The following is an 18,659-nucleotide window of genomic DNA, read 5'->3' as shown; positions in this document are numbered from 1 at the left end:
GTAAATATGCAAACTGTGTCACCACCGAAGATATTAAATAGTTCCAGTCCTTGTACAGACACCCCTGAGGTACATCACTCATTCTCGATCTCTGCCTGAACATAGAGCCAGTGGCAGCAACTCTTTGGCCAATTCTATATCCATGGAGTGGTCCATCCACCAAAACTACATCTCTCCTGTTGTGTGGGACTGTATCAAGTACTTTGCACAAGTCCAGATAGATACCAGGAGTTGCACTTCCTTAGCCACTCTGTGTCCTACAATTTCAGTAGCTCTGCTGCTTTCCCTGGACTCCCATTCAAAATTGACCACTGATTATTTTTTCCTTAGAGCTGCTGAAGCCAAAGATTTTCAAAGACTACTAATTTCAAACGTAAATTCTTAAATAAAGCTTATAACTAAAAGACATTGCTTTGGAATTGTTGTAAGTAGACTTAATTGTAGTCAGGATGGGAGAAGGGATTCAAGTTTGGAATGGAATTAAGGGTAGCAGTTTAGTGTTGTAATGGGTTTCTTTGCTACTTGGATAGACAAAGTGGTAGACTTCTGTATAGAGAGCACTGAAGCGAAGAGATATTAAAGTTACTTGCTTATAAACAATAAATACTTTAGATTTAGTAATCTGGTTCTGCTTTGCTTATTGTTTATTTATTTGACTTCTGGTTACTAACAGCTAAATTATCTCAATTTGGGACTGCGAACTCATTCTGAGTGTAAATGAAAATAAGATAACACTGTGGTAATCCACTGTTCTGTATTTCTTACTTGGCCTGTCTCTGTATTTTTATTTTTGTTTGTTTGTTTGTTTGTCTGTCCTTATGAAAATTGAGGTGCTGTAATCAATCCAGAACTTTAAGAATAAGAACTATAAAATCATTTATTTCAAATACAGGTTTTAAAAAAGTTTTTGCCTAGCATTACTCATAAAGTCCACATGATTTCTTAAGTATGGTCGTTCAGAACAGCGTTGCTCTGAACCTCCTACCTGTTCCAGCTCAGTAATGACTTCATAAATGTGTGGGTGTAGTTTTGAAACTGGAAAATGCCTTCTCCTGGGCCATTAATTTCTATCTACAGCAAGATGAGTTATGTTGTAAAGTGTATGTACTTTTTAATTTTACTTAAGTTCATTTTCTGTTACTGCATCCTAAAGGACAGTAAGAGCAAGTTCGTATCTGGAGTAGGAGAAACGCATTTGGCCTTACTGAATAATTAGTGCGAGCTCATTTTTGTTGCATTTGCTTATGTCTATGTAAAATTTAATAAGTTGACTAATAGCCCTATGTATTTCTCTCTTTTTTTTTTTTTCTTAAATAATTCAAGGAAAAAATGATAATGTTTATTGTCAGCAAATGCATTGCTAAAACTGTGAGACATGGGAATTCATGTGGAATAGCACAAACCTGTGCTTTCCAATTGGTGTTTGATCTGACCGTAGAGTCTATGCAGTGCAAAAGGTCTGGAGGCAGAGCAGAATGTACAGCAATTGTGATGGAAATATGTAGAAAGTGCCTCACACCAGATCTAGAATCCGTTTTGGAGTGCCTTTTAAAATTGAGTTCCAGATTAATTTCATATATTCAAGTATCTGCTGGGAAACCATTTTTTAAAATCTTTCTTAATTATCGAGAGAATTACTTACTTTGAAAATAAATCATATTTTCTAAATTACATAATAATTTCATCTTTCTGTACAAAGGCTGTGATTATTTAACTGCTAGTGAATTCTGAGAATATATTTATACTTTCTTTTACAAATCCTGAGCCTTCCTACATCTTCAAGCCAAGTACTACATTCTACTGACTCAAGCTGCCACTTTCTAGCCACTCAGACATGAAGTTTTGATATATTCCAGGCATTTTTTAATAGGTTTTTAAGTAAGCCAGTCTACAGATGCAGATGAATAAAACAGATTGTGAAAATAAGAAATAATTTTCAGGTTAGGCTGAAAATTTTGGAGCTGAGGTTTGCAGCTTCCAGGCTGCTGTAGGTAGCTGGAATTCCATCGCCTTCATATTTAGGTGAAGCTGTGACTGAGATTGCTGCAGAGATTTCTTTTGCTTGACTGGTGAGATAAAATCCCACTAGCCCTTATGGCAGCTTCCCACTAACTCCTTTCTGGTTACTGCTTCTGTTCTCAGTCATCACAGACCTGAAGCAACTTCTGAGTCAGGCTTCAGCCACTGTCTTGGGCTTGCTCAGCATGTATTTCTTCCAGGTCTCTGCCCATTTTCCAAACTACTGATAAGGCCAGAAATGAGAGAGGCCTTGCCTAATTGCCTACTTTGTCAGCTTGCTGCTTTTCTTGTCTTATGAGATAGCATTTTGTTTCCTTTTTTCTTCATGTGGTTTTCACCTTGTCCTTTGCATCTTTGATGATGTCCTTACCAGCCTAAGCTGATTTCAGTAGTTAGTTACTTACTTCATGCCTATTATGGGCTCTTTATGTTTTCTTTTTTTGAAGGGATTTGGGATGTCTGATCCCATTATAATTTATTCTTAGGTTCTATTCTTTAAGTTAGCTGAAACTCTTACATCCTTGCAGGATCAAGACCTGATCTGGTAAATAATCTGTTAAAAAATCATTGTTAAATATTGTCTTTATGGCTTTTAGAACATTTGATATTTTTCAAAATTGCTTTATTTAGGAATGGACTGCAGGTATTTTAGAAGTGTAAAATATTTGTTGCATGTAAATTTGGCATAATATTTTCATGACTGAAAAATCTTACATTAAAATACACACTCTTATGAAATAAGGGTTAGATACTAATAACAGTAGGCTTTTGCATTCCATTTTTCGATGGTTTTCAATGGAAAAGTGGAAAAGCCTATGCTTCACAGTCTTGTGTGTAAGAATCACAAGTATACCCATAAGATATATTTGACTGACTAGGACAATCAGAAAGTTTGTGGCTGGTGTACTTTAATTTCACCATTGTTTATCAGTAAAACAAAGGGGCAGGAATCTTTAAAAAGACAAAACTGGATAGAAGTGAGTTAACTCAATCCAATGAAAGTCAAGCAAAGCTCATGCTGTGAAGAATGCAATAGAAAGAATAATTTTTACTTGACTTAATAAAAGTTATTATTAAGTTTAAATTTGTTTGGATTTTTTTTTTTTTTTTATTGTCAAAATAGGATTTCATCCAATATGTTTTGACAGAGCCTTGAGCTATGAGAAACTACTGGCTGTAGATATTTTCTGCCAGAAAGATGAATCTATTTCCAGTAAGCTAGTTGCTTCATCTTGTTGGATACATGCTTGGGAATTTATTACGTAATTCCCTTAATCCAAACCAGTTGTGTACATATTTTGTAATTGATGAATTGCTAACAGTAAATAAATACTCATACAGAATCAATTGTTAAGAAAAAAAAGCCATTTAACAGTATTCATACCAGTACACAACAGTGTTGTATTTACTGTGTCTTTCCACACAGACTACTGTCATCTAAGACTGGCATTTACAGCTATCACAACATTAAATATAAACTGTCTCAGATAAGAATGCATTTGCATTCTAACTGTATGTCAAATACTTTTATCAGCACACTGAGCAATACTAGATCACTGGTCCTTGAAATGAGATGTCCTTATTGAGAAGAAGAAGCAAGTATTCATCAGTCAGATTTTCCTCTACATTTAGATGAAATGTCTTGGTTAAGTAATATCTTTGAAGACTGGGTGTTTCTCCATTTCACTCTGATTGTGGTTGGCAAGTATAATTTGTTTTAGTGTGTTACCATAGCACAATGTCTATCTGCAGTGTCCTTTCTGTATTTTCTTCATAAATGGATGTAACTTAAGTGTACTTTGGTGTGTTCTTTGAATTTGATTAATTATCTTATTGCTTTTATGTATGCATATATCTTATTCCTACCAGTGAGTACATATGATTCATGCAGTGAAGTGTTGTATTCTACTCTTTGAATGTAAATCAACACGCTCCTCTGCTTAACGGCTTTGCAGTGTGGGAGACAGCCAAATGACATAGACTAGAGTCTGCTTTTTTTTGTTCTTTAATCATTTTTATGTAAGACACTGGCAAGAATACTTTTTTTTTCTCCGTTTATAAACAATATTTCATGCTTAAACATATCCATTTCTTTGTCAAAGTTATGAAATACTGTTACACAATTAATTTTTTTTTTTTTTTTTCAAGATTTCCTGGTAGAAGCAGTAATAGAAGAGATAAAACACTGAAGGAAGGGAAGATAGTTAAGCAGAAAAAAATATCAGGCATAACCAACAAAGAAGAAACAGATGTCATGGAATCAGTAGATTCTTATGGTTTCAGGTCTTAAGAATTGCACAGATTATTTTTTTTAATCAAAAATCAAGCCTGATGCTCATCTGGATTCTATTGCTCGGGTGAAAGCAATAGTTTATGAGTAAACTATTCCTAAAGAGAGTCAGAGTAGACATCTGCAATGTTCTGATGTACATGTAAATGTGTTCAAGAATAGATACTAATTGGGATATGAAAGCTTCTTTCGGTGAGAAATGAAAAGACTTGTTCAATATTTAAAAAAGAAAAAAACAAGAAAAGTCAGTAAATGTTCCTTTGCAGTAGTGGCAGTGCAGTTTAGTATCCTAAAGCAGTAAACTTCTTGAAAACACAGCTCATATTTTTGTGGCCTTTAGTTAGGATTTAAATTTTATAGCTGGAGTTTAAGTAATTTTCTGTCAATCTTACCATTGAGGCAGCCAAGACTAATAGGAAAGCATACTGTTTAGGGTCTGTAGTATTTTAAAAGGGGTTTTGTTCGGATGTTCTCCCTGCTCAGTCTCCACCCACAGCCTCTACCCCCCATAAAAATGTTCTAGAATAATGGCTTTCTTTAAATTCTGTGTTTCAACTGATGAGTGCTGTTAGCAAAATTCTGCTAGCACTGTCACCCACTTAGCTGAACTAACAGAACATACAAGTAGGAGTTCATCTTTCTATTGCCTGTCATCTTTGACTATGATGATGGTCTTGCTACAGTCATCCGGGATTGTTAGGACTGTACAGAATATCACATTGCTTGTTTTTACTAATGTGGATATTCCACAGATTTTTATTGTAGTTATTGTGAGTATAGTCATTTTTTTTAGTTCCATCAATTTCACCCCAGAAAAACATATATCAGGTTTTTGTTTTATATCATGGTTTTCTAATATTCTAGGAAGGCATAAGGTGTAAATTGTGCCTGCTCCCTGCATTTTTCTATGATGTAATGTGTTCAAAGGGAAGTATGCTTTTATGGAAGGAAATACAGTTGTGCTGAATCTTGTGATTCATAAGAAGTAATAATTGAAAGCTGGATCATGGAATCACAGAAAGGTTTTGTTGTTTTCATTTGGTATATTTGTCTCAGGAAAGAGAATTGAATGACTACAGAACTATACTACTGGCTTAGTCTACCATTATCTATTGGAAGTCACTCTGCTTTACATTAATTGAATATAAATTTGTCCAGTGTTATACCAGCTGTCCTTGAAAATTTTTGTAAATATTCCTCTTGTATTTTAAATGTATTAGCATACTGCTGGAGAAGTAGCTATTTGGAAAGAATTGCTAAGTTATGGACAGTCTGTCTTAGTGGAATATTCTTTTCAGATATTCTGTTCAGAATTTCTTGAATGGGTTCAAAATACATTGTTCCAGATGAAGGCCATTTTTGTTCATAATTCATACAAATAACTGCTTTTGGTATTTCAATTCTGACAATGGTTATGCTCACACTATCACAGTTTGTTAATTCTAGATAATTTTTAGTATAAGTAAGCAATCTACACGTCTGATTAATATGGTTACTGCTTATTGACCTCAAAACACCAAATAAATTTTTAACACAGTAAGAAAATTAGGTTAGATGTCCTTCTCTACTGATCTATATCCATCATTATTCTTTCATATTTTTTATGATAAGACTTTAGATTTCAACACTATTGCAGAAAAAAAGAAGATGAGAATGTGTCATTTTAAATACCTTGTCTTTATTTTATGTAAGAAATGTTTGCTGTCCTCAATACATGGAAATTTTAGCACTGGCTACTGTTTCCTGGAGTACGTGTTCTTCTTGAGTATTGTTCTTCAGAAGTGTTCATATTGTGATTATTAATACCATGTAAATATACAGATTTTTAAAATAAGTCAACTTTTTGGTTATAGTTGCAACCTGTTTTCCTTCAGCATTTGGCTGAATATGAGGTAAACTAGCTGGTCTGTAATCAAGCAAATTCTATTCATCTCTTTACGTCTGTTTACATGTTTTCTGAGAAACAGAGCAATTTATTTCAATTTAAACAGTTTCAAAACTGAAAAAGGCAAATGAGAATGTCTTTGTATGTTAGTACAATTTCTTTATGCTTCGTATAAATGCTTATGGAATTAGAAGTGAAGATATTTGGAATGAACAAGTATCACCTCTGTTTCTATGATAGATGAATTAGTGAAACTAATATTTGCATTTTTCTCTTTTTTTCAAACATTAGGGGGAACACAGAGATTACCTCGTACAATTGGAGTATCTTTGGCTAAAGAGCTAATCTTCTCTGCACGCATCGTGGATGGTGAGGAAGCAAAGTCAATAGGATTGATTAGCCATGTGGTAGAACAGAATGAAGCAGGGGATGCTGCATACAGACGAGCACTAGCTCTGGCAAGAGAATTTTTACCTCAGGTACAACAAATTATTTTGTTCTTAATTGTTAATAAATATTAACACTAGAAAAAAGAATCTTCTGTATTCAGAAAAACTGTCATGAAGTTACGTATTAAGAAGCCACTCTATTTATATAGAGAGCAATGAAAAATGATCTTTTTCATTTATTGAAAGGTATGGTTACTTGGTAAGAATTTCAGTGAAGCAAATAAACTTTGTTAATACTTGTGTTGTAGTGTGTGCTTGCATTGTATATTTCGCTTTTAATGCTTTGAACATTAAAATAGTGTGGTATTTCTACTATAAAGCTATTATTCAATATTCCATTACTGTTGAGCACTTCAGAAGAGACACAAAAGTGTCGTTATGAAAGTGAGTGTATCTCAGTGTAGATTTTGTTTTGAAAACATCGAGTGCAATTTCAGTATTAAAGCAAAACTCATTTGGTACTGGAAAGTGATCTATTTGCTTTCTGTCCTTTGTGTATATATTTGATTAAAGTATTATGCTTTTATATAATTGATTCTTCACGCCATCTTATCTCTGTCTTTTACTAAATGAATTAAAATGGATTTTGTTGAATTTCTGGGCTTTAGAACTTAAAACTTTTGGTAAGAAGTTTAATCATGACCTTTGCAGGGGTCTTTGTGTTAGCCAATTGCTACCTGTTCCATTATGCTATGGAGTGCAGGTTATTGTTCGCAGTGGGAGCTCTTGATAAACTTGCTTTCCTAGTGAGGCACCCAAGGTAGCAAAATTCATGGGAGATAGCATTAAAGAAAATTAGTAAAGCTCTCTATCAGATCAAAAGTTTAACAGTAAAATTTTTCAATTCTATAATGATGTGCTGTTATAGTTGCCATTCTGAGCCTGGTTTTGATGGGAATCAAGCAATCTTGACAAAAGAACATGTAAGCCCAAAACACTGTCTAAGTCACCATTTCTGAAAACAATATGCGTCTTTGATATTTTCTCAATATTGAAAGAAGAAAAGTTTGGAAGAAAGTAGCTACTTTAGTCATATATTTTAGAATATTTTACCTGTTTAATAAATTTCTAAAGTCTAGAAGGTACCAGCACAGGATCATTAATGTGCAGGTTGTTTACTGCACAGTCTTTTAGAATTTGGTAGTGTTTAAATAATCCTTGTCTTTCATTTTAGGGACCAGTAGCAATGAGAGTTGCAAAGCTGGCCATTGATCAGGGAATGGAGGTAAGGACTTGTACTTCCCATAAGTATAATCAGAAGTTAGATAGGCAAGTTTACTGTGGTGATATTTATTTTTTTTCCTAGAAGTGTGTTTAGTTTCTCAGTTAATAGCCTTTCAAAATCCATTTGGTCACAACTTTTTTTGAAGATTAAATGTAATACTTTCATGTCTGTATTTATTGATTTTTAACTCTTGAGAATAGAATGAATGTTGATTTCCACAACAAGGCATAGCGATCCCACATCTGCCTAGGTGTAATGCACTTTGCCAACTATTAATTCCAGAAGGTAAACATAGACTATTATGAACAAGTTATATTACAAATATAAATCTGCAGGAAAAAATCAATTCTGTCAAGGCTCTCAGTTTAGTGTTTATTACATAACAAAGACCAAGAGATTCCTTTTTGTATTTTTGTATTACTTTCATAGAAACTACTTTTATAATTATATCTGAAGACGTATTTCATATTTCACTCTAATTGCCACCCCTTCTTAAATGGTAGTGAACCAAGTTCTGAAGTTCCTTAAATACCTGGCCTGAACACATCCAGATGTATATTTTACTTTAGGCTTGTGAATTATCTTGCTGAGCTCAGCAGGACTATTCTTGCTTAAAATTAAGCACATGAATAAGGTCTGCACCAGAACAGCATATAGTTCAGTGTGGGAAAGTTGAATCACATGCAGAATCTAAATCCAGGAGTACGAATTAAGAATATTTTTCTTTTCAAAGTTGCAGAAACAAATTCAAGAACTCTCTATGATCATGTAGTTCAGCCTTGAGACTGAAGACAAAATCTACTGTATCAAAAGTGATGAAGCCAAATGTTCCTACCATTGCTAATAAATGCAGAGATTTCATGGCTTCTCTAGGTAGTCTTTTTAGCTTATCTTAACTTGACAATCTACTTGTGTTGCATAGCTGCCGCAGTCCTTTCCCTGGCCATTTGGAGAACTGATAATTTCTGCAGCAGCTGACATTTTAGAAAGGCAGAGAAGTACTGAGGAAAAAGTCATTTCAGTCATTCCTGAATGGCCATTTCAGCTGTTTAGACCAGCCCACAAAGAAAATTGTTTTCAAAAGTAGGTGATGGTGCAGGATTGCCACTGGTTTCATTTACTTTTTGAAATCCACTTAAAATTGAATTCATGTTAAATTTTTAGCATGGCACCATTTGCTTGTAAGAATTTTTGAAGTCACTTTCTTCAGAATGATTTTGGAACAATCTTGCAGTAAATCGTTTTTCCCTTGTAGCAGTTGAAATGATTAAAAAGTGCATGTGTGTAATAACTTTTAGTTCTGATCATTTGTAAATGAAGAGCGTACATTGTTTTGACAGTGTGTTGCATACAGTTTTATCACCATATACAGGAACCGTTCCAGAAATGCAAGGCATTGTCACCACTTGGCAATGAGATATTTCTATGTTAAGTAGTGTAGAAGGACTTCATAGACATGTTCTATAGTTTGGCATATAGAAACGTGGTATATAAGTTAGCTGCTAAGAAATAATGCACTTGAAATGTACAAAAATATGCTTTAAAGAATGTTGAATTCTTTTCCTCAGGTTGACTTAGTAACAGGCCTAGCAATTGAAGAAGCTTGTTATGCTCAGGTATGTAACTATGATTACATGAAAAATGTAGAAAAGAGGCTTTTCTTGAGTAGTCTGTGAAGACTTGTTGTTTCTTCTACAAATATTTTGTCACTGTATTTATGCCTTCCAGTTAATTTTTTTTATTATTATTTTTTTTTCAGTGAGGAATTTAAGAAAGGAGGTGTAGGACAGAAACTGTTTGATTGAAGGAAATTAAGCACTGTCAGTCCCATACTATGCCAGCTATGCATTGCTGTGCATCTGTTCCAATTTGCCATTGATTTTTGGTTTAACATGTAACAACATAGACGACACTTTACAAGCATGTGCGACTTCACAGCATGCATGCTTTCCAAAAGAAAATCAAGATAAGCATCTTTGCCAGCAAAACATGAGAATAGTATATTCTTATTTTGCATGTTCTTGAACTTCATGATAAATTTTTGATGACAGAAACAGAAGCATTAGCATTAGAGATGCACTTACTTAAAGTATGCAATGATGTGATTACAAACCACCTCCATTTCCCCCAAAACCCACCAAAACAGCCACATAACAAAGAAACCGAAAGAAACCAGCACATGAAAACCCTGAAACAAAGTCTAGAGATTCTCACTGTTATCTGTTCAGAGAAAAGAGATTCCTTCTCCCAGACTGTTTCTTAGCCTTACTGTATGCCTTTGAAGTGACTGCTACTTTCCTACATCCGACTATACATTGCAGTTTTCATTCTTCTGTTGTGCTATATTACAGAGAAGAATTGGTACAAAAATTTGTACAGAAACAGTTTTCTTGCTTTATTTTTTTTTTATATCTGTAATGAAATGTTACTCTGCTCTTTGCAGACTATTCCAACAAAGGATAGAATTGAAGGTCTTCTTGCGTTTAAAGAGAAAAGATCTCCTCGCTACAAGGGAGAATAAAAGAAGCAGATGCCTTTAAAATGAAATGGGGTATATGTACAGATACGAGGACCACTAAGATGCACTTTGCATCTATGCCTAGAATATTACAACCACCAAAGTTAAAGCAAATCATACTGATGTTCCAACATCTTTTGTGTGTCCATGCTGGGGCAGGATAGAAATGTGTGCCTACTTAAGCTCATTACAGTATCTGAAGGCCTTGTATAGGCAAGGTCACAGGTTCATACAGCATTTTAAATATTCCATATACATGAAACTTACCAGTCTGTAATTTAAAAAAGCTCTTTAAATTCTTTATATAGACAAAACCTAAATGTGATGTGAAGTATAAATCCGGTTTATCATTTTATCAAATATCAAAGTGACTGCCAAAAAACAAAAATAAAAAATTTTACCAAATATGCATTAAAATGATTATGTATATCAGTAAAAATTATGTCTGAATATTCTACCTGAATATGTACATTATAAATAAAGTGAAGGGAAATGAAAAAGATTATTGTTTGATAAATGTCAAATTTGATTGTCTAACTTACATTATTCTTAGTAAAACAAAGTTAACTTTTATGAGAATAGCACATAATGGCATCCTTTTGGTGAAGTCATGGCCAGTATATTCGTTTAATTGTATTAAATGAAGATATCTTAGAGTCCTGCCTTACTAATGCATTATTATTCTTTAAACTGGCTTTGTCTTGCATTCTTCCAAAATATCATCTGATCGGTACTGTCTGCTGTTAAGGAACTTTATTTCACTTATCTTAGTTATTTTAAGTTTGTGGTGACTGTGTTAAGTACTTCTTGTGTGGGGATATGACTAATACGCTGCTAAAAAGACTAGAATTCTCTTCTATAAAGGACCCAGAATATCCTTTTCGAAGAGTCTAATCATATTTATATACAACAGGGATGATAATGAAATGTTCTTTGTTCTGTGGCAGCCTCAGGGTTCTTTTCCTACTTTGAAAGAGAAATCCAGTAGGTTATGAGGTGAGAAAACAGTGGTGATTCATACTGTGTATTTGTTCTGATTGTGCTATATACAATAAATACCTGAAAACAAACTCTTAAAAAGCATTTTTGTTAACTTGACTGGAAAATAAGCGTATCTTAGCAATCAGGGGCTGTCTTTTTATAGAAAACAAATTTCTTTGCAGTTAGTTACTGTTGACTCATGAAACTTGTGCATGGTCTGCTTTTTCTGCAGGATGAACTGTGGTCAGTGTCCATTCTGTGACGATAAAGCAGCTGTTCAACATGAAATGACAAGAACTCATTTAAATTCACATTTAGGCATATCATTACATGTAAATTGGTTTTAACTGGTAGAGCACACACTTTATTAACTGGTGAACTTGCTGAGTTGATCATTTTGTGCATGATAATTTGCAAATAAAGTACCGGTGCTTGTTTTTATAGTCATATAAAGCCTTGAGGGTCATTTTCTCCTGTTTTTGAAATGCTAACATGTCATTTTCATTTTTACTGAGCAGGAAATAATTACGTTAATGAGATTTTTAAAAATACTAAGTCTGTGCTGACTGATATGTGTTTGTGTATAACTTTGATGTACTGTCAGGTTATTGAGATGTCTCTGGTTTCTTAACAAGGACTGATTAAGTACTTTCCATGAATGTTTTTTATAACAAACTTAACGTCACATACTGTGGTGTAAGACGGTAGATTTGTGCCTTTAACTAGTAGTTTTGATTTCAGAAAATAATTTTGCTGTCATAGTCTCTATTCCTTTTCTAAGGAGAAGATATTGTTGGATTGTGGCAACTTGAGTCTCTTCTTTGAAGTTAAGAATTTGAATGCTATTTAAAATTGAGTACCATTAGCATGATACTTAAAGGTACTATGTAGTGATATTGCAATAGAGGAATTTTTGCAAAGAATGTGTTGAACGCTTACTGTCTCTGTTCTTAGGTAACTAGCATTATGATGACTTTCAATTGCTCCTAGTAAATAGCAGTGTTAGATTTCTACTTCCATGAAAGGATGGTTTGCAACAGAAATGCTCCTATAAAGCCCCATTTTTCTCCACAATATCTCAATAGTAAATGGCCCCTGATCACTTCTGATTTCCTGAAAGGTTATTTCATGGTCCCCAAGCATAAGCAGCTCCTTATCCTTGCTTTTGCTCAACTGAAGTGGATACTGAATTCTTCTGTACTTCAATACTGAGTTCAGTATTGAAAGGTTATATTACAGATAGGTCAGTTACCTTGAGCGTCTCAGTGGTGTAAGTTCAAGTGCCAAACAGTCCGGATATTCTTGCAGAAGTTAGTGTGTGAATTTATATAACCCATATACCTCATTTTTGCCTCTAACCTATGAAATCATTAATATGGAAGTAACTCACGTCTCACTACTTTTACTAAGTTTCTGGATGAAGTTTTAAGAATTGCCTGCATGACATCAGTCACTTCAATGCCTTTGAGTATCTCACCTGCTATGAAGAAACCTGGTCCTTTATTCTCAGATTGTGTAATGATACACTTAAGAGCACTTGGAGAATGTTGTTTTGTCTGACAATCTGTGGAATTTGTAGAACCATTTGTGCTGGGTTGTTGAAATTCTGTCAGTCTGTGCACAGTTACTCATAGTCCTACTTCAGTGTTCGTATCTGCTTTTTAGCAACTGCTTTTAACTACCTGCATTCAAAATAGTAGACGCTAGGATGTATCATTTGCAGCTGTTTCATATTTATGTCAGTCATTGTTCTGTGATCTATCTGTTGAATTCAGCAGAAACAAACTGGTCTCTTTACAGAACTAGCTTTACAGAGACTAGCTTAAATTTGTCTTCGGAAGACATAGGAAGTAAATTAATGTGTTCAGTATTACTGGTACTTCATAGTACCAAAAAATGGCTCATAGATGGAAAATGAAAACAGTGATTGACATATCTTAATTTATTACCAGTTTAGTTTTTGTTTCATTACTTCTCCATGTAAGCAAATACCTGGAAAGGTGTCTATTGAGATTAGTCAAGATTTATAATATTCAGGAAAAAAAAAAAGTTGGTATTTTTTCTGGTGTAAACAGAACAAGATGTACTTCCATCTCTCATTTATGAAGTTTTACACACATCCAACCTAGTGGCACTGCTGAAAAGTCATAGGACTCAATTGTCTAGTGAAATTTGTACATTTAATGCACTTACGGTGTGATGACAGTGCAGCTATTTTAAGATGTTCTTTTTCTGCACATTTCTAGAAAAACATCTATTTCCAAAAGTGAGAGAAGGAGAATAGTTGTGAACATATAAGCCAAAAGGAGAGATGTGTTCAGTTAAAGGTAATGAAATTCCTTTTGGGTATTTTGAGGGATTCCAAATACTACTTTTTCAATCATGTCTTTTTTTTTTTTTTTCTGTTAGATTTCATTTTGTCAGAGTCTGTTCTCAGGTAAGCACACAGGAGGAATCTAGTGACTTATGTGGTGATTTTTTTTGTTTGCTCATTAAACATTGATGTTTTATAAGCAAAGTTAAAAGAGTATTAAAAATTATCCCAATAGATTTTTGAGAGATTTGATTGTAAATAACCATGTTATCACCGAATATTTGCGAAGGCAAAATTTTTATTATTCAATCTTGAAGTAGAATTGCATGTGCGCTTCCTTACTTCTGCAGAGTAAAGTGTGTTAGTACAGTGTATTCATTGCAGATTATAATACAGCTATATAGAGATGCCATCTACAAACGTAGGCTGCTCCAAAAGTAATGCCTCTTATTTGTTACCATAGAAATTACAACAGCTGCAAAGAACACAATAACAGTACTTGATAGAGCAAGTTCTCAGCTATAGAACACTATTTTTCAACACAGTCCCTACTATTGGCTGTGCATTTTCACCACTGATGGACAAGAGCCAACATGCTGCTCTTGTAAAATCTGCACCAGTAGAGGTGACCTGTTGCCATTTTTTTGACGCAGAAAAATTCAGTGGCACCCCTTTGCTTCATGTGCACTTCCATGTCAAATACCATTTTGTCAGACTGCTCCTCTGCTGCCATCTGTCACATGGCAACAACGTGTAACAGAATGTGGATGGGAAGATTCATCTTCTGCTACCATACTACCAACATCTGGCTCTGACATCGTGGGCCAATATAATAAGAGGCATTACTTTCGGAGCAGCCCTTGTATATATGTCTATGAGTGTGCATATATATATACGTGTAAGTAAAATTGTTCTGACTGTCAGGTAGTCACAGAATCACAGAATTGTAGAAGTTGGAAGGGACCTCCAGAAATCATCAAGTCCAACCCCCCTGCCAAAGCAGGCTCACTACAGCAGGCTGCACAAGCAGGCATCTGAATGGGTCTTGAATATCTCCAGGGAGATGGCACAGGCACGTCTGGGCAGCCCATTTCAGAGCTCCATCACCCTCACCATGAAAAAATTCTTCTGCATGTTGGTTTTAGAACTTCCTATGTTCCAGCTTATGGCCATTTCCCCTTGCCCTGTCCCCATAGACCACTGAAAAGAGGTTGGCCATAGCCCTTTCTCTCCCACACTTAACATATTTATAAGCATTACTAAGATCACCTCTGAGTCTTCTTTTCTCTAGGCTGAACAGACCCAGGTTGCTCAGCCTTTCCTCACAGGGGAGGTGCTCCAGACCCTTTATCGTCTTTGCCTCTCTGCTGGACCCTCTCCAGGAGAAAAATAATGGCAAGCCCTTTCAGAATGCAATAGTAGTATGTTATTACAGGAAGTTTTGAATGTATTTGTGCAAGAGCGCTACCAGCAAAAACCTTGAACCCTCTATGATGTGTACTGTTACTGTTACAGGTGGCTATACTTGCTGTATTTCAGAAATTCTTTTACAGAAACAGCAGTCGAGTACCTGGGATGAACATGTTTGTTACTGTGTATTTCAGCATATACATCTGGTAGTTCAAGGCTAGAATAAATGTAGAAGTCAAAGTGATTTCTAACTTTCTACAAAGGCGTGGCATGCCAGGCAGCACATTCCTCCCAGCCCTATAGTTTGCTGCCATTTGCTGCAGTTTGGACAGGTCTGCAGCAATCATGAGCATCTCATAAATTAGCAGCTGTCATAGGTTGTAATGTCAGTCTCCACCCTTCCTTTACTAAGTCTAGACTTATATTTCATCTTAGAATTTTATCTAGTAGATAATTCTTCCAAGGACATTCATTCACATGGGAATAAATATGAAATATGTTACAAGAATTTATTTTAGAGGTTGTAAAGATTCTTTGTCAAAGCTGTCTTACTGTAGTACTTGAGTTCAAAATAGTACATTAACTCTTGAAGGTATAGTCTGTATAAATATATATATATTTATAGATTCTTCAGAGTTCTCTTTAGTGACTACTTCTCTTTGATTATAATTTCTGAAGTGTATGCTAATAAGGCTTTTGTAGCATTGAAGAGGTGAGAATATGTTGCTGTTTTCATGTTGTATAATAAGAATGTAGTCACTTTCAAAAGGACATGAAGAGTTGGGGTTTTTTTTAAGCAACGTACAGCAAATAGTTTCTTTTTTATTCTTGCAATTGCTAATTGATTTAACATTTTCATTTAAGCATAAGGGACTTTGTGATATCATCTTTGGCTCAATTCTTTCTAGCATGTTAAAAAACCCTATGCCAGTTTGTACAGATTCTTTAGAAAACACGTCTCTTTCGTGTAGTTTAGAAAGAAAGTTTAAAATTTAAGTTACAAGGATAGAGTTTTGAAGATTGTTTTTTCATTACATGTAAATGTTAATAATACATCCGTATGCTTGTGAGGAAAGAGTTTGACTCTGCATTTTTTATGTATGAAGTCCATTTTGGCAGAAGTTCTCTTCAAAGCTGTTATGTAGCTGAACTGTTAATATAAATTAAATATATTCCTAGATAGTGACCAAAAAACCTGGCACATGTTGAATATTGTTTTGGTTGTTTTCTTATAGCCAGCCACCACAAAGTAGCAATAAAAAGGAGAGAAAGAAGGAACATGCTTCAAAGAAGCAGTGGATCCTGGAAGGGTCTTGGACAGAAGAAGTGGTTTGCCTAGTGTGTTCAAGCTGTAATGACTGTCATAGTGCACTTCGGCACAGTCAGTCCTGTTGTTTTGAAGGGCAGCTCCACAGATTTTTCTATACTGGCGTCTTTCAGCCTGAGTTCTATACTCTAATCACTAATAGAAATCATAACAGCCATATGTGATTCCTTCGCTATCCACGTAAATATTTGAAAGGAGGAAGGATCCAAAAAGTGCAGCAAGTGAGAAGGGTTCAGCCTATGCTACCAGTTCATAAATGAAGATATGGGCATGTTTTAAGGCACTTTTTTCCACTTTGTACTTAAGGAAATTTCTTCATTTAAATGCTCAAATCCAATTCCTTTTGGATTCTTAAAATTTCACTTGTCTAGGCTTAAATCAGCCCATATTTGAAAAATTAGAAAAAGTGTGCTGCAGTCAGTTGATCTAGGTGCTCTGTAGTTGGAGAACAGAACATTTCTTCTCCCTCTTTCACTGAAATTGATCTTCAGATCAAAGACCTTATCACTGAGTCTCTCACTCATTCCTGACTTAAATGTTTGTATTTTAGTTAATTACATAGCAATAGTGACAACTAGTCTGTTTGATTGGGAAGGCAAGACCTGTCTTGCAGCAAATATTATGCTGTTAATTATGCTATTAATAGACTGTGGAGTAAGGACTAGAATCCTGCTGTCTTTACTGTCATTCCCAGCATCACCTTTCTACTGCATGGCATCCTGTCTGTCAAATGTGAAGATGCCTACAGTCTCAGATTCCTTAGCTTTGGAAGGCTTAATTCATGCATCTTCAAAGGCCATCATACAGCTTGGCTGCTGCTGCTGTCTACTGTCATCAGGAATAGAACTTCAGAGGTCAAAGGAAAATCTCAATAGCTAAGCAAAAATTTTGAGAATCCAAATTTTGCACTTGGGCACCTTGGTTCCTGTATAGACACAGTATTGGTTGTACACCTTTGCAATTGGGCTGCTAGACTGCTTTGTGCATTGGAATAGTTAGTTAAATGTGAAAATAGTTCCTTGAAGTAAGCAGGGTATATCAGAAATCACTTTGACCACTGATGACATACATGACGTCCCCTAACGGAACTGTGTAGCTGTTAGCAGGTGGTAATACTTACGGAACATGGTTCCTCTTTCTGTACCAGCTCCTTTCTGTAGTCAGTCTGTCATCAGTTAGGTAAAAGGAAACCCTAGCAAGTCAGGGAGGAGGTGGTGTGGGAGCAGCCATGACACAAGCTACGCTACCAGAATAGTTGCTGGTACTAAAGCAGTACTAAGCTGGTTATTCCAGCTTTGCAGCCTGATTCTGCTGGCAAGAAAACACAGAGTGACTGTGTGCAGGGCAAAATTTTGTATATATATGTATGCATAATATATAAAGTGCATGTCTATATGTCCACTCTGCTTCCAGCACATAGCATCCTGGTTGTTCATAAAAGCTTCTAAAGCATTGTTTCCATTGTTAAAATATCTCATGAAAACCACGTCTCCACAGGTATGTGTGTTTAGAGTTATAAAAACATTTTGTTCTTTACGTGCTTTTATAGTTCATATAATTACAGAATATTTATCTGAAGTATTTCGCAAGTATACTTGTGTAATACCGGTAGAAGATTAAGTAAGAGCTACTTACTAGCACTGTTTTGCAAGAACATCAGATGTTATTGTGATGTACTGAGATTCGAGGTACTGAGCATGCATTTGCTTGCTTTCTTCCTGTAACCTTTTTGCTCTTTCGTATAATACAGCAGTCCTGTAACGATGGAGCGTGTTTTCCTTTACACAAATGCCAGTAACCACTTGAACAGGGCACTCAATTCCAGTTTTGATGTAATGGACAACAGTAGAGTATCTAAGCCAAGCTGGCAATCTTTGTGATTTACAGTGCCAAAAACTTCAAAGCTTCCTTTTACAATTCTAAAGGAATACAAGTTTGTGTTTCTTCATATCATCAAACTTAATTATTGGCAATAAGTAACTGCTGGCAAGAGCAGCACATCACATGGCTCCATTTCTGCTTTAGAAAAGGTCAGCATATGGCATAAACACTTTGCTGTACTGTACAGCCTTGTACTCTGATCACATAACACATGCTTCAGAAAGCATTATGCAATGTTATATGCACTGATTAATGACTGCTTGCACAAGAAGTTTTTCATTACCCTGAATGCTAGCATCCTGGGAATGATTAACTTTATGACATAACCCCTCATCACGTAAATATGGAAGATTCAAATAT

The 18,659-nt window shown here is 35.1% G+C and overlaps 1 protein-coding gene across 1 annotated transcript in view; it reads left to right on the top strand.

Annotated features, from left to right (window-relative positions):
* AUH (AU RNA binding methylglutaconyl-CoA hydratase) overlaps positions 1–10,389 on the top strand; it is a gene marked incomplete at its 3' end in the record, with an annotated part of 111,840 nt that extends 101,451 nt beyond the window's left edge. Inside the window, exons 7-10 of the mRNA XM_079548656.1 lie at positions 6,486–6,673; positions 7,818–7,868; positions 9,437–9,484; positions 10,312–10,389. Coding sequence (XP_079404782.1) covers positions 6,486–6,673; positions 7,818–7,868; positions 9,437–9,484; positions 10,312–10,389 — 365 coding nt within the window. The remainder of the gene's footprint in view (positions 1–6,485; positions 6,674–7,817; positions 7,869–9,436; positions 9,485–10,311) is intronic.
* Between the last annotated feature and the right edge of the window lie 8,270 nt (positions 10,390–18,659).

This window comes from Tetrao urogallus (genome assembly GCF_951394365.1).
Source record: "Tetrao urogallus genome assembly, chromosome: Z".
NCBI classification, from domain to species: Eukaryota; Metazoa; Chordata; class Aves; order Galliformes; family Phasianidae; genus Tetrao; species Tetrao urogallus.
This window is presented reverse-complemented; position numbering and strand designations above follow the sequence as displayed.